At 41.8% G+C, this 16,503-nt stretch overlaps 1 protein-coding gene across 3 annotated transcripts in view; it reads right to left on the bottom strand.

The window, feature by feature from the left end:
* Positions 1-220: 220 nt before the first annotated feature.
* gab2 (GRB2-associated binding protein 2) overlaps positions 221-16,503 on the bottom strand; it is a 42,015-nt gene continuing 25,732 nt past the window's right edge. For 2 of the 3 annotated variants that reach the window (XM_076976873.1, XM_076976874.1), the window contains exons 3-10: positions 8,809-9,040; positions 7,077-7,642; positions 6,196-6,293; positions 5,732-6,017; positions 5,341-5,431; positions 5,029-5,122; positions 4,453-4,575; positions 221-3,260 (exon numbers count right to left, since the gene is read on the bottom strand). In XM_076976873.1, coding sequence (XP_076832988.1) covers positions 3,117-3,260; positions 4,453-4,575; positions 5,029-5,122; positions 5,341-5,431; positions 5,732-6,017; positions 6,196-6,293; positions 7,077-7,642; positions 8,809-9,040 — 1,634 coding nt within the window. In that variant the 3' untranslated portion in view covers positions 221-3,116. The remainder of the gene's footprint in view (positions 3,261-4,452; positions 4,576-5,028; positions 5,123-5,340; positions 5,432-5,731; positions 6,018-6,195; positions 6,294-7,076; positions 7,643-8,808; positions 9,041-16,503) is intronic. The other variant, XM_076976872.1, reaches the window with a different exon arrangement.

Here is a 16,503-nt window from a genome sequence, read left to right as displayed (position 1 = left end):
AGCTTAAAAAATGAACAAAAATTCTCAATTGCGTTGCTTTTAGTTGTATTAGCTTTATGTAACGTTTAAAAATTATGTAAATAAAATAACTGAGAATGGCAGTGGTTTTGATAATTCATGTTCATTTAAATATGTAGGATCTTAACAAATCTTATAGTTCGCATTAAGAGGGTCCTCAATTGATGTAGAAGGTTATTTCTGTACATACGACAATTAAACATTTAGCTTGCACTGCAGTTTATTTTTGTCAACATGTTGAGTATATAATATCACGGAATAACAAAATGTTTTTTGTGTATCCCAAACGTACCACCTTTTTACTGGCTTTACTTGGCATATTGCTTCACAAAATCAGGACATCGCATAAATTAATGATAGCAGAGCCAGAAATTTTCGTTCTTGCTCATTTTTGGTGAACACTCAAAATAAATTAATAAATTAATTCACAAGCAGTAGAAGGGAAATTCGTTACAGTAGTAGTGGAAATAAAACAAGGTGTATATGACTTAAAAAGTGATCTCAGTAAAACTTGAACATTTTTTATAATGGTCACACAACAAGTCTTTCAATACACTACAGCTTACTCTACACAATACAGATATTCAGTTCACTCAAAGTACTTTTCCAGGACAAGACATTAGGGTTCATTTTCATTATAGTCAAATGTATGGAAATTACCCATTTCAGTCATTCAGTCATTCAGCAGAATCACAGATCAGCCATCGAGAATGATGCCAGTGCAACAATACTATAGAAAGTTATTCCCAAAGTTCAGAACATAAGGGTTACAAAAGTGTGGATTGGTAATCTTCACTGACAAAAGTGTTTTTGATCTATACACAAGCCAGAGGAGCTGAATGAAGAGAAACTCTAGACCAGAACCCTCAGAATATTCAACAAGTATGAATGCATGTAACAAATAATAAATAGAAAATGACTTATGAGTATCATGATTACATAATAAAATGTTCAAAAACATAAAATGTAAATAATGTCTCAAGACATTACCTGTTCTTTAAAGGCAACACAAATTCAGATTTTGGAGGTCCCAGCCTACCACTGAAAATGAACCCTGACTAGAAAAAACATTTTTCTGTGTTGACTCTTTGTTATATGTAGCTGAAGATATTAACTGTAGTCAGAGCAGAAGAAGAACATCACTGATAAAAAATAAAGAGGTTGAAAATAGGAACTGCATGCAGGGTTTCCACAGAGAACGCAAAATAAATAGAATGCATAGTAACACTAATCCAGGAATTATAAATAATTGGCACTATATCTGTATTCTTTCAGTTCTGTAATGCAAGTCCTGACAAGCAATCGGATCTTCAGCACTGCCTTAAATATGCAAAATATATCTGTAATTCATAGAGCTTCCAATCTTGAGTCTTCTCTAGAAATTCAGCACAACCTGAATGAATGTTTTTGTATCATGAAGAATTGTAATAGTTCTTGGTTATTTGTGGGATTTCACAGTAGCAAACCACCAACACATGGACCAACATATCACCCAAATACGCTCCAGCATACCACCCTAATCCGCTCCAGCATACCACCCTAATCCGCTCCAGCATACCACCCCAAACCGGTCCAGCATACCACCCTAATCCGCTCCAGCATACCACCCTAATCCGCTCCAGCATACCACCCTAATCCGCTCCAGCATACCACCCTAATCCGCTCCAGCATACCACCCTAATCCGCTCCAGCATACCACCCTAATCCGCTCCAGCATACCACCCCAAACCGGTCCAGCATACCACCCTAATCCGCTCCAGCATACCACCCTAATCCGCTCCAGCATATCACCCTAATCCGCTCCAGCATGCCACCCTAATCCGCTCCAGCATGCCACCCTAATCCGTTCCAGCATATCACCCTAATCCGCTCCAGCATATCACCCTAATCCGCTCCAGCATGCCACCCTAATCCGCTCCAGCATATCACCCTAATCCGCTCTAGCATATCACCCTAATCCGCTCCAGCATATCACCCTAATCTGCTAGTATGTGAAGCATTAGATGTGAGTATCCACAGAGCTGCACAATAAACAGGGAGAATGACCTGGAGTCGAGGAGGGTTAGGGGTTAGGGGTTAGGGTTAAACATTACTAATGGCTCAGGATCGTTCAGCATGAGTGGAAATTGGAAATACTGGAACTGCACTTGTAGTTGTAACTCCCAAAGAAATATTCTTATTCATAAGTAAATCGACAAAGAAAACAAAATAGCTTAAAACAAGAATGCATGTGCTTTCTGGGGTTAGGGTTTTCTATATATGTCTCATTTGACTGTCAAACAAACCAATGTGAAAGCAACACTGACACCCAATGGCATATTTTACAATATGTCTGAATCCAGTATAGTAAAAGGTTCGTTTGGGCGAGAGAATGTGCAGATTCAATCACCTTTTACTCAAGAACCATTTCAATATTGATTCGATTTCTTGCATTTCATGTTGTATTTGATGTACACACATAGTCTGAAAGAAAGTTTTTTTGACCACACCTTTTGGCAAGGATAAGAGATAAAGCCAAGACGGAATGTTGAAATATATTCTGTTCTGGTTGTCTTCCTCACCGAACATGCACATGAACACTAAAGCTGGTGCAGCGTAGATCTCTCAAATCACAGCCTGTAGCTTAATACCTTCACGAGGCCAGATATCAACACACAGCCCAGCCTGTATTTTAAAATATTAAAACATTTCTCTTCAAATCTAAACACAAATGAATTTGGCGTTTATAGTGTCTCTCTTGAACCAGTGAAAATCTTTTTCAACTTTCCTCAGAATCAATGAAACAGACAGCAGTTCAGTTTGACTGGAAATTTGTCAGAGTGAACTCCCTCACCTCTGAACAGAACACAGTTCTAACCCCCACAAATCTCATCACAGAAGATATACTGACATGCCAGTTATGTGGCGAGGCAGGTCTTTGATGGCTATAGTTTTTTTTTGTTGTTTTCTGGTCATAACTATTTTTATGGCTTTGGGTTCCATTTAGTAAGGTATGTCCATGTGAGATGTGGCCAGTCCAGCAGGGTCCAGTGTGCTGCGTGGTTAGTCCAGCAGGGTCCTGTGTGCTGTGTGACCAGCATTAACATGTTAACGCTCAGTCAGGACTTAATGCCTTTGGTAGAGTCACTGGACTGTCGCACATCTGTCCACTCTTGCATGGTGCTCTGCAACGCCTGTGTCTTCTCCTTGTCCACCTGTACATAGTCCACCTTCTCCTCCGATGTAGCTGAAGATGTGGAGGGCTGCAAGATATTGGACAGACATTAAGGACCATGTAGGGCAAGGAGCACAATAGACCAACCAAACCCTGTACGTCATCCAAACCTGTACAATCTATGGGTGACCTGCAATAGTCGCTGATTCGACTATAGTCGACTATACCCCCTAGTGGACTATGAACATCATAGTCGAATGTACCATTCTAACTGCATGGGGGTGCCCAAGGATGCAGCTAAGAATTAGTTGTTACATGAAATGTATTTGTTTTTGTTATATATAGCCTTTTGTCAAATAAAACCATCCTAATTTCTGTTAATAAATATTGTTAAGTGATGTGTAAGCATTAACAATAGGCATCTTCCTTACTACACATTAATAAATCACACCCTGCAGTTGCACAATCCAAATGAGCAGAGCTGAACACGCTACAGGATATTCAGCATCTGCCGAGATTATAATGGCTACTAAAAACCTTCAAAAGTATTTTGAAAAAGATAAAGATTAATCAAACAAAGTAAAGTGCAAGTTATGTCATCAACGTCTTTCATTTCGCACGACAACAAGCAACATGGCGTACCATTTAAAACACGTAAGGCGAAAAAAAAAAACAAAACATTTTTTTGTAGTTGTTTGCTTTTTAAACCCCGTTACTTGAACCTTTACTTATAATTTCTTTTGCTGTTGTGTAGCAATTTTTTAAAAATATTTTCAGGCAGGCATATTTTATTTAAGACATTTTGCACAGTGCCTGTCTGACAGTTCGATATGCGCACTGCGCACTGACGGTTAATGTTCTCTAACGTTTCATACAAAAATAAATAAATAAATAAATAAATAAAAGCTGAATAAAGCCAACCTACCATGTTTATTCATTTATCTGAGTGTTTTGGGTTTTTACTTTGAAGTGGAAAAAAGTGCTGAATGAGAACGGGATCCCATTTAAGGTGCTTTAGGTAAAAAAAAAAAACCCTGATTCGACTATTAGTCGACTAAAGGGAAAATCTGACGAATCAGATTAGACTATGAAAATCCTTAGTTGAATACACCTCTAGTACAAACTATCCCTCCTCCCATCATCCAAACCTGTACAAGTGCATAAACACATCCAAACCTGTACAAGTGCATAAACACTACTATATTTGGGTCATTCACTTGAATGGTCAGCATGGTCTGTGTTCTGCTGTCATGTCACGTAAACATGAAGAGATGTTTTACTTTTCTGTGTGGACCAGGGGAACTCGACTGGAAGTCCAGAGCCAGATAATCCACATTTCCGCAGGTCCTGGGCGCTGGGCTGCTGGCCTCACTCACTGCCGGAGAGGCAGACGCTGGGTTCTGCTACCCACAGACACAAGGCAAAAAACTCTGGAGTTAGACATCAAGCCTCTTACTGGTGTTGTTGGTGCAGGTCTTTAAAGCTTTAGCATACATTTACGTGGAACAAATCTGCAACAGCTTTAACTCAACACATTCTTACCCAGTTAACATTCCTCTGGCTCCGTGAAAACTATTTCAGTCTCAGTATTTTCAGGAGATTAGATATACAGGATATTTATGGGGTATTCATGGGGTATGTAAGGGGTAAGAGTGTAAACTCCGCCAACATTAACCACTGACAGACTTCCAAATCCTGGATAAAACTAACATATTTCCAAAAGTGAATAAAAAAATTAATAAATTACTTTTAAAACGTTGATATTTGAATCCATCTCTGAAAGAATATAGTAATTATTATTGATTATTTGTGTGTCTAGTTCTCAAATACAGGGTGAGGTCTGCCGCTGTCCTCACCATTGCCACGTAATTTTCTTCACTCTCGGTTGAGTCTGTGCTGGTGATGCTCTGGGTGGAGACCGGCCGGCAGTGCTGTGAGGAGAGAACTGGCCTACACACAAAATAAGGGTTAGGGGTTAGGGTTAGGGGCTTGATTTGTAGGGTCCCTGTTGAAAATGTCTTATAAGCACAAATACAGTAACAGATGATGTGCAAGATGTTTTTTTCTATTGTTTATCTTTCTTAGATGAAATATGCACCAATTATATTATTACAAATTCAGTCCAGTCAGACTTTGAATGGCATGAAGGGGCATGTATTGGTGCTTACATCGGTCTGCTCCATGACATTGTAACAGGACTTTTAAATGGCAGCTCGTCAATGACACCATTGTTTCTCAGGTCCAGAGGTGTTGGCTTTGCTGGCAAAGATAAAGAAATTACCGGTAAAATTAGCTTTTATATACAATGCATGAATTTGAGCATGTTTTCTGTGATGACTTTAGTGATGTCATGAAAATATTCACTAAAAGTTCCATTAAAATAGTTACAAGAAAAAATATTCATATGCATACATAAAACAATGGATTCCTAAGCAAACATAAGAAAATATAAAAATATGTTCCTCCCCTTTTCTGTTGGGTTTAACAAAAAACCCAAACCCCGTCCCAAATACAGACTCAAACCCCAACTCCAACCTTGGATAAGAATATGTAACTCACCTTTTCTGTTGGGTTTAAGGTTGCGGTTGATTGGCGGTGGTGTGACATCACTCAGCCGGCCCGGCCGGTGGCACAAGGAGGCTGTGCTACCTTTCCTAGCAGGCAGTGTGGCGGAGAACCCCGGGAAGTCAAAGTGGTGTGGGCCAGGACTCATGGGAATGTAACTGTTCTTGGGGCTGTCTGCCAGGGCAGCGTTGAGAGGGGAGGAGGACGAGCCGGCGTTCATAGGAACATAGTTATCCTCCGAGTCACCACTATCTGAACGGGTCAGGGGACCTTTTGCTCTCTGTCAAAAGAGTTGGAGCAGAATCAGATGTCACCGAAACACAGCAGGGTCAAATACAGTACTCGAGTCTGAGTACGACATAATACATATGGTCTGTCACTGTATGTCTTTAAAGTGCCATTTCTGATTCTAGGGTAGTGTAAGCAAAGCTCATATAGAGATGACAAAAATGCTTTACCAGGTAGGAACTGAAGCCATCATTAACAGACTCTACAGACTGGCCAGAGTTACTGAAATAGACTGGACGCTGATGACTGCTGGTCTCAAACGAAGATCCTGAGAAGCAAAAGACATCCTTATATCATAAAACCTATCCCTATGTCATAGATTCTGATATGTCATGAAACACAAAAGTCAAATGAAACAGATTTTTTTGATGCCTAACTCAATATAATTACTAAAATGTTCTCGGAAATGTTCTGTGGCTCACTCCGCTACCTCATGATGAGCCTTTTTTGAGAACATGGCAGGCAGACACAGGTGTGCAAACAGACTGTGACCAAGCTAGACTGTGACTAAGGGTCATAAGGTCACTTCCTCTTTTTCCAGACATTCTGGTCTGGCCTGAGAGCACAGACCCTTTGCAGAGGCCCAGGAAGGACTCTGCGTGTCTGTTTTTTCCACTCTGGGGCCGTCTGCGTGGCTTGAATTTCATTAGCAGATCAGAGCAGCCTGTGCCAGATTGCCTCTTTGTTTCAAATCAGACGTGAGCATTGAACTGAAGAGAGAATAAACAGCAGGGAAGAAAGAGTGAGATGAATAGAGAGATGAAGAGAAAGATGAACAGTAGGAGCAAAAGAAGCAGCCAGGGAACAATGTGAACGAAAATCCCCCAAAAAGAAACTGAAACAGATGAGATTCGCAAACTAGAGTGAGAACAGCCAATGAATATCTGGAACAATCAATGGAAGGAAATCTTTTCTGTGATGGGTTTCGGACCATGAAGAAATGTTTTAAAAATACACACTCATACATATAATGTGTATATTAGTATGATTATTGTGATTATGATTATTATTACTTCTACTTCACCTACTACTGTTATTTTCACCACAGTACCTCTGTGAAGTCTAATGTTCTCCACAGCTGGTAGTGTGTTCCTCCGTGGGATGACGGACACACTGGACACTTCTCCATTCTGCCCCCCCAGAGACTGGGGGCTGCCCCAATGTGTATCTGAACTCTGGCTGGGTTTGGGCGGCCTGGGTGGAGGAACGCTGGTCAGGTCTGCAGTGGATGGTGTCAGAGCATTGTGGTTCCTATCGAATGTGCGGGGGATTTGATAGAAAGAGCCAGGTGTGGTAGGCAAGTTATAGTTGTCTGGAGGTCGCTGTTCGTTGAAGTGAGAGCTAGCCAGGGCATTGCAGGGGGTCTTGTAGGTGTAGACCTCCTCAGCTTCAAGCTCTGAAGGCCCCTCAGAGCTGTAGGCACGGGGCAGGACATAGCCGGCATCTTGGGGGGAGCCCAGGGGCTGTGGCTTGCTGGGCTGAGGAAGACTAGAGGAGCCATGAGACGTAGCGCCAGTCCCATTTAAACACTGGGAGAAACCGTGAGTGAGGCGTTGAACTGCTGAGTCACTGCCCACAAGTAGACTCCCACGCGACACCTGGGAGAAGCTTGAACTCCTGGTAGAAATAAGACAGTACATGCGATTGGCCTCTCCCCCTAGTGGAAAAGTGGGTAATGTACAAATGTAGTAAAACTCCCTGGACTACATTCCACTTTATCACATGAATATGCAAACTAACACAACACAAACTTTAATGTTGAGATACTGGGGAGCATTACATACTGTGCAATGAAAAAGAAGAAGAAATATCTGACATTTTCACACATTTCTAAAACAACAATATCTAACATTAAACTCACATCAGATCAAGAGGTCTTTTAAAATGTATAATTTTGCATTAATGCAAAGGTGTGTTTCTTGAATGCAGTGCATACTGAGTTTAAACAATAATGGACACACACTGTAAGAAAAATGATCAGTGCTGCCCAACCCTGTGATCACTTCAATGTTGGACTTGCGTGTTAAATTCTACAGGGTTGGGTTAGGGTCAGGGAACATGACTGCTATAAGTGCTTTTAGTACACTATAACTGCTGTAAGAGTATATACACTCACTGGCCACTTTATTAGGTACACCTTGCTAGTACCGGGTTGGACCCCCTTTTGCCTTCAGAACTGCCTTAATCCTTTGTGGCAGATTCAACAAGGTACTGGAAACATTCCTCAGAGAGTCTGGTCCATATTGACATGATAGCATCACACAGTTGCTGCAAATTCGTCCTTCGTTACTGTTAGCGTGTGTGGCTTTACTGCTTGCGTGTGTGGCTTTACTGTTAGCGTGTGTGGCTTTACTGTTAGCGTGTGTGGCTTTACTGCTTGCGTGTGTGTGGCTTTACTGTTAGCGTGTGTGGCTTTACTGTTAGCGTGTGTGGCTTTACTGCTTGCGTGTGTGTGGCTTTACTGCTTGCGTGTGTGGCTTTACTGTTAGCGTGTGTGGCTTTACTGTTAGCGTGTGTGGCTTTACTGCTTGCGTGTGTGGCTTTACTGCTAGCGTGTGTGGCTTTACTGCTTGCGTGTGTGTGGCTTTACTGCTTGCGTGTGTGTGGCTTTACTGTTAGCGTGTGTGGCTTTACTGCTTGCGTGTGTGTGGCTTTACTGTTAGCGTGTGTGGCTTTACTGCTTGCGTGTGTGGCTTTACTGTTAGCGTGTTGTTGTGTGGACCGTGTGAGAGTGTTTCAGGACCAAAGGCCCCACAACGGCCTCCAAAGATCACAACCCTTACCGAGTGTTTTCACTCTTCCGGCTCATGCACTGGTGCAGAAGGAGGTAATCCTGTGGGGCGCTGTTGGAGAGGTTGCCATGGGAGTGGCGGACAGGCATGTCAAAGGTGAACAGCATTGGCTGGCTGGAGTGGGAGGGTACTGCAGACTTGCGTTCACCAATCAAAGGAGCTAAGGAGCTGCTGAGGTCACCAGCCATAGAGCGGGGTGCATGGGTATTGGATGGCCTCTCATCTACAGTATGGAACATCAAAACATGGAAGACTTAGAGACACTGCACAAAAACACTACTGAAGAAATGCATTCAAGTTCATCTCTGTGCAGACAACAAAATAAGAAGCTTTTCCCCATATTCCCTACTTCACTACTGTGTTACAAATGAGCACAGACTTGTGCAGCTCGTGTGTCACACTGCCCACCTCCTGTGTTTCTCTGTCTTAAACTGAGCTGTGTGAACTCAGTGGACTTTGCTTTGCTGTCTGGTGAGATCTCTGCTGAGTAGACAGTGGGTAGCAGCAAATCTCAGGCCTCAGAACCAAAATAGACAAGGCAGGGAGCCCAAAACCAAAGAGTGACCTATGACCTCATGACCCCTCTTTCCCACCACCCATCATGCTCACTCAGTAAGCTTGGCAAAAAGAGAGACAATGAGAGAGAGAGAGGGAGAGAGAGAGAGAGAGAGATAATGGGTGGAGTAAAAGGTTTACTACTCCTCTGTTTGTAGGCATCAGTGAGAGGGTGTGAGGTGGAGTTCCATCAGTGAAAGGTTACCAACATTATCTAACATTACTGAGAATTTTGCAATAAATATGGGTCTTTTAAAAAGTTTATTTATTTATTTTATTTCTCTTTATTGATTGTCCTTTATGGAGTCATGAGCACTTAGCCTGAGCACTCACCATTAGCAATAAATCATCAGGGAGTTGGGGTGAATGAGGTCATATGCCAAGGGCAGAGAGAGAGAGACAGAGACAGAGTGTAACGTTGGGGTATTGGAGGATGAGCACAGTGCGGACAGTATTGAGGTTTATTAACAAAATAATCAAGACAAACCAAGCTACACACAGTACACTAACATTAAACCAAGAGAAACCAAACATTACCCAAATGCACCAACTAACACTGACAGTGTGTGTGTGTATATATATATAAAATAAGAATACTCACAATAACCCACAAAACAAGAGACAGAACACAGAACTTAAATAAACTGACTAAAACAAGGAACCAAACGAGACACACCTTAAAACAATGAAGAGGGAGCCAAGCACAAGGGAGGGGCGTGAAGTAAGACACAACCAGGAAATTTCAAAATAAGAGCACACCAAAAGGAAACCAAAACACAAACACATGAAAAAGGACATGACCGACAGGAGGGGTTGAAATAACTGTGACACAGAGACACAGAGATACAGAGACAGACAAAAAGAAAGACAGACACAAAGAGTGTGTAATTTACCGAACTCTACCACAATTTGTCCATTTACTATGATTTTATTAATGTTTCTATATTTTTATTTCATTATTACTTATTTGCAAACACATTATGTTTGTATAAAACAATGTTTCTGTTTGTGTATTTCTTTATTTCCCTCTTCTTGACAGAAGCTATGGCCCTAGTGTGAAGAACCATAGTACTGGGCTTCAATTAGTCCATCGTTCTAAGAGGACACACTACCTATCCAAAGGCTACATTAGTAAGGAGTGGTTCTGTGGTCTGCGAGGTCTAGTCTTCACCGTCTGCTCCTCTGGACCACTGAGGGTACAGATGGTCGAGGGAGACTGTTGGTTCTCCACCAATGGGAAAACATCCTCAGGTCCTCTCATCATTTTGCCCTAACCCCTAACCCCCAACCCCTAACCCCTAACCCTTTTTAATCTACATAAATGTGAAAATCCCTAAATTAAACAACTACTGGGTATATTTCCATTGTATGAAATATGGTTACTGGGGTTACTAGGGTTGTATTTCTCAATCTCAAACAAACGGCCTGCCACGGTAGTGATGAGGCAACCACAGCCAGGCAGCAGCCATGGCTTATTCCCAATTCCTTAATCCTTATTCCTAATTCCTTAATCCTTATTCCCAATTCCTTAATCCTTATTCCCAATTCCTTATTCCCAATTCCTTAATCCTTATTCCCAATTCCTTATTCCCAATTCCTTAATCCTTATTCCTAATTCCTTATTCCCAATTCCTTAATCCTTATTCCTAATTCCGTATTCCCAATTCCTTAATCCTTATTCCTAATACTTGATTGCCAATTCCCAACACTAATGTGACATGTGATCAATAGGTATGAACCTATGAACAGCTTCTTCAAAAATGATAATACTCACAGTTAATGAAAAAAACAGATGCTTAGGTAACCCTGTAACAGGTGCAACCCTGTAACGGGTGCTTGGGTAACATGTAATGGGTGCTCAGCCTAAGAGCAACCAATGCATGCAGTGGTGTTGCTCATCTGTATGAGGAACACTAACACAGTACCTGCTGTCTTACTGTCTGAGGAACACTAACACAGTACCTGCTGTCTTACTGTCTGAGGTACACTAACACAGTACCTGCTGTCTTACTGTCTGAGGAACACTAACACAGTACCTGCTGTCTTACTGTCTGAGGAACACTAACACAGTACCTGCTGTCTTACTGTCTGAGGAACACTAACACAGTACCTGCTGTCTTACTGTCTGCCAAGGCTACCATCATCTAATAGAATTACTCCAAGTCTCATGAGACTAGATTTAGCAGCCCTGGAGTGGTGGGATAAGGCAGTCTTATCAAGACCTCATTTACTCACTACATTGTGAATGTCATCCAAGAACAAAGTATAATATGATTTATATCTATTACAAAAATAGAAATACAGAATGAGCCAAAGATAAAATCTTATTACGGTGTATAATTTTTTTAAAGTACTACAGAAAGCACAGATTATTTTCATTCAAGGAGCTGGGTCGCACGGATTATCATTCTCCTGTCTCACAGTACATATCTTGGACAACCCCCTTCATATTAACTCAAACACTACAAAAACACGGTAAAAGAGGTCAAACCTGCTCTCCCTATTCTTGTGGCTAGTGTCTCGGCTGGTTGGTTTAGGAATTTCCCAAAACATTTGCAGAAAACAAAAGTAGTCCTGGAAGCTTTGAGTGGCAGACACAACGATGATGGTCTGTTCCTAATGACACGAGGCATCTGTATTCCTCAAGCTAGGCGACTCCTCTGGTAGCAGACTAACACCATCAGATTAACACCATCTGAGATTATTTCAAGTTTACACTGAAGGTTGGACAGAGAATAGCCACAATAGTGGTGTTATAACACACCAGGATTATAAAAGATTATCAATCCATAAAACAATCGTTTCATGAGCTTTATTAATAACCCATTATTTTTTTGTGATCTTTTACAAAATACATTTCTTCAAATACAAATCTTCATCAGTTTTAAGTATTGCTGAAAACAAGCCAAGATTATTATAGACTTGTACAGATTTCTGTTTGATGTCATTATTACAAGGACTAGTGGCTTACAGACTGAAGAATAAGCATCTAAACAAGAGAGACATATCTGTGTGAAGTTTGTTAAAAGGCACTATGTTGGGATGTTCAACGAGGCTAGCCCTTGATACAAGTAATTAGTAGAGTGACACAGCAAATCAGGGCAATGCTCTGGGAGCCGCCTTTGGATCACATTACCCACAACCCCCTCCTCCATAGTCTGCATCACGTGAGCACACATCAGATGCTATACACTGATCAGCCTGTGTAAAAGCCCAGTGTTGTCCGCACTAGTGAGTCTCCCCAGATTCTGCTGACTTCATTTGTTCATAAACAAAAGCCAGACCGCTGTTAGCATTGCTACCCCACAGCAGTGAAAACAAGCAGAGAACAATCAAGAGAGAAAATGATGTGTCCAAGTCAGATCACTCTGTGGCCCCACACACACAACTAGATCCAGTAAAGATGAGAGAGTGAGGTATTTTCTTAACTGTCTGTAACGTTCTGCGCGACGCAGAACAGGGAGGCGGACACAAACGCTGAGGAGAGCGAGATTTATTAATGGAAATTCCATGAGCAGAGTCGTAATCACAGGCAGGGGTCATAACAGGCAGGGGTCATAACAGGCAGGCAGTCTGAACATGAAATGTACACAGGCATGACGACAATACACGGAGAACACGCAAACCAGGCAGGAACAAACGGAGATCGCTCGAGGAACAAAGGACACCAAAAACACCGAATGAGCAAATGAACGAATAATAACACTGACCGAAAGAACAGAGTACAAACCGACCCATAGCACAAAACAACCGATTACCGACATGGGAGACACAGGGACTATAAATACACATAACTAGACAAGACACAGGCGAAGACAATGACGACACGGGCGTGGCAGACGAGGGCAAACCATGAAGACAGACAACAAGGCGGGATCAACGGGCTGGGAACAACACAGACACGAGGAACAGGGACACCGGAGTGACAGCTAGGAGAAGGAGGCGTAGCCCTACGTGACAGCTAGGAGAGGGGGCGTAGCCCTACGTGACAGCTAGGAGAGGGGGCGTAGCCCTACGTGACAGCTAGGAGAGGGGGCGTAGCCCTACGTGACAGCTAGGAGAGGGGGCGTAGCCCTACGTGACAGCTAGGAGAGGGGGGCGTAGCCCTACGTGACAGCTAGGAGAGGGGGGCGTAGCCCTACGTGACAGCTAGGAGAGGGGGGCGTAGCCCTACGTGACAGCTAGGAGAGGGGGGCGTAGCCCTACGTGACAGCTAGGAGAGGGGGGCGTAGCCCTACGTGACAGCTAGGAGAGGGGGGCGTAGCCCTACGTGAAACTGTCCTTATGCCTAATGCGAAAACCACTTGTGTCCAGACAAGTTCTGATGAGATATTTAGTGCAAATGTTCCCAAAAACAAAGAAAATATTAGACTAACCATAACCCTAGATTATCCCTAACCCTACACTAACCATAACCAGAGTGTCTATATTAGCTTGCAGCTGAAGACTTTTAAGGAGGAGGGATGCACAACACTATCATGACACTTTTTCCCTTTTTTCTGTTTCAGTTATGTACTGCTTTGCTTTAAATAGACATATTATTGATCTGGTTTCATATTAAACCGCATCTTCATGCATGTGATGGTGCAATAGTGGGAACAATCTGAATGATGTTTCCTACTTCATCAGCTCCTACATCCAGTGATCTTGTTATAGTGACATGTGGTCATTAATTTCTGTGACGCTGGGTACATGATGGGAACACAGATGCTTGCAGATTGTAAGATGGTTGGTTTAATGAACAGGATAATCTACAGTATATGTAAATAGGGCAGGGAGTCACAGGTAAATTAATCCAAGCAAAAGTATTGAAAAGGCAATCACAATAATAAACATGCAAAACAGACCAGATCCAACCATGAATCAAATAGTAATATAAACGGTTAGTATACTTGCTTACAGAAAAGTTGGCAATACTTGGCAATGAAGTTAACGCGCATATATAGTCTAGAATAAATGAGCAACAGTTGACTAGAAATAATCAGGAGAAGAGGAGCTCTGCCAGCGTGGTGGAGCATTCTGGGAAGTGAAGTCTCCTGGTCGAGGGGCGTGACAATTAAGCTCTTATAAACACAAAAGTTAGTTTTTTTTTTACCTGAACACAGCACTCTTATCAATGAAATCTAGGGATTCAAGTAGGCCACAGTCATAAAGCATTTTTGCTCTGTCAGATATGCTAACTTACACAGACAGCTGTTCCTGATATATGTGGTGAACACATATATTTTTGGATGCTAAAGTAAGCAATACTAAAGTTTTCAATGCTCTGTTACATTCAGTATCTCCACAGCTATGATATGCCATGATATGCTATGATATGATATTCACCAGAACATCTCTATGACTACAATGATCCAATCACCAGAAGCATCAACAACTGTAAGAATACATCATCAGTATGGTAAAACTATCTTATTACACTCCCAGTTCTCACCCAGCTAAGTTCCCAGTTAGTCAGTGAACAATCCAGTATTTGTGAATTTTGCTTCACAAAGAACGAAGAGTTCATATCGAAGGACCACAAAAAGGATCTGTGAGTGTTTGGCCACCACTAGACAATGTCCCTGTGGTAACTTTTCTGACACCTCCTGCTTGGTACAATCACCACAGCAGAAGCATCTCCACGGCAACAATAGTCCCACAATATTTAGACTATGTGTACTAAGAGCAAAATGCATGAGGCAGTAGATATATGCATCCCCCTACCCAAACTCCAACTTTTGCTACGAACCCCAAATTTTACTAAGAGCCAGAGGTGGTACCAAGTCAGTGTTTTGCAAGTTTTAAGTAAGTCCAAGTCTTTATCCTCAAGTCCCGAGTCAAGTCTCAAGCAAAGACAGTCAACTCAAGTCAAGTCTCGAGTAAGACAGGCAACCGTCAAGTCAAGTCCCAAGTCTGAAACTTGGAATTTCAAGTCCTTTCGAGTCTTTTTTTTTTTTTTACAGGCACCAACGCTTTACGAATGCTACGCTGATGCGTTTCTTTACTCATTTTGTTGGTGTTCGCCAGCCAAAAGATGACAGATCATTTACATTTTATCTTCTCTTAATTACATAAATGTACTTAAACAAGAATGTTTCGTTACATCATTTTACACGAAAATAGCAAGCTTCATCGTAAGCAAGATGCTGTCATTACGAATGGTTATTCTAGACTAAATAAAAGGTTAGGGTTATTTTTTCATTGTTTTCTGTTATTGTGGGGTCACGGTGTACTATTGTTACCTGGAGATTCAGTGGGGTCACATATTCTGATGGCTGCCGTCAGAATTGGTGACCCCAGTTAAAAAGGCTCACCTGTACATCCCATTCATGATTTCTTTGTTGGCTGCAATGGTGAGGGGATGGTAAATCTTGTTTAAGTACATTTTGTAATTAAGAGACGATAAAATGTAAATATAAACAAATCTGTCATATTTTGGCTCGTGGACACCAACAAAACGAGTAAAGAAAGTGCATCAGCGTAGTTTACGTAGCATTCGTAAAGCACTTGTGCCTCTGAACAGAAACTGTGCAATAGCGCCCCCTGTGGTCACAAAACTCGACGGTCACAGAATCTGGTGTAACACCGTTCTGCGTCAGAAGGACAGAAATGAAATTAATGGGACGCACTTTATAAATATTAATATGCGTTTTAAAATTTAGATTTGGGGTAAAAAAATCAAGTCTTTGCAAGTAAACAGGTTCAAGTCCAATTCAAGTCCCAAGTTATTGGTGTAAAAGTCCAAGTCAAGTCTAAGTCTCTGAATATATTTTCAAGTCAAGTCAAAAGTCTTAATATTAATGACTCGAGTCTGACTCGAGTCCAAGTCATGTGACTCGAGTCCCCACCTCTGCTAAGAGCCCCAAACCTTACCCAGAACCCCAACCCTTATTAAGAACCCCAACCTTTACTAAGAACCCCACCCCTTACTAAGAACCCCAACCTTTACTAAGAACCCCAACCTTTACTAAGAACCCCAAACCTTAATAAGAACCCCAACCTTTACCAGATGACCAAATCAAATCAAATATGATGAAGGGGTCACATTTTGCTGTGAATCAGAGTTTTGACTACCACGAGCAGAGCTCTAAACCATCTGTGTTCCAGAAAAGAAAGGCTAATATCATCCACTAGCTCCATGGATGCTGG

Source organism: Brachyhypopomus gauderio, chromosome 16 (genome assembly GCF_052324685.1).
Source record: "Brachyhypopomus gauderio isolate BG-103 chromosome 16, BGAUD_0.2, whole genome shotgun sequence".
Classification (NCBI taxonomy): domain Eukaryota; kingdom Metazoa; phylum Chordata; class Actinopteri; order Gymnotiformes; family Hypopomidae; genus Brachyhypopomus; species Brachyhypopomus gauderio.
The sequence above is the reverse complement of the archived record's forward strand: the minus strand, read 5'-3'. Positions and strand labels throughout refer to the sequence as shown.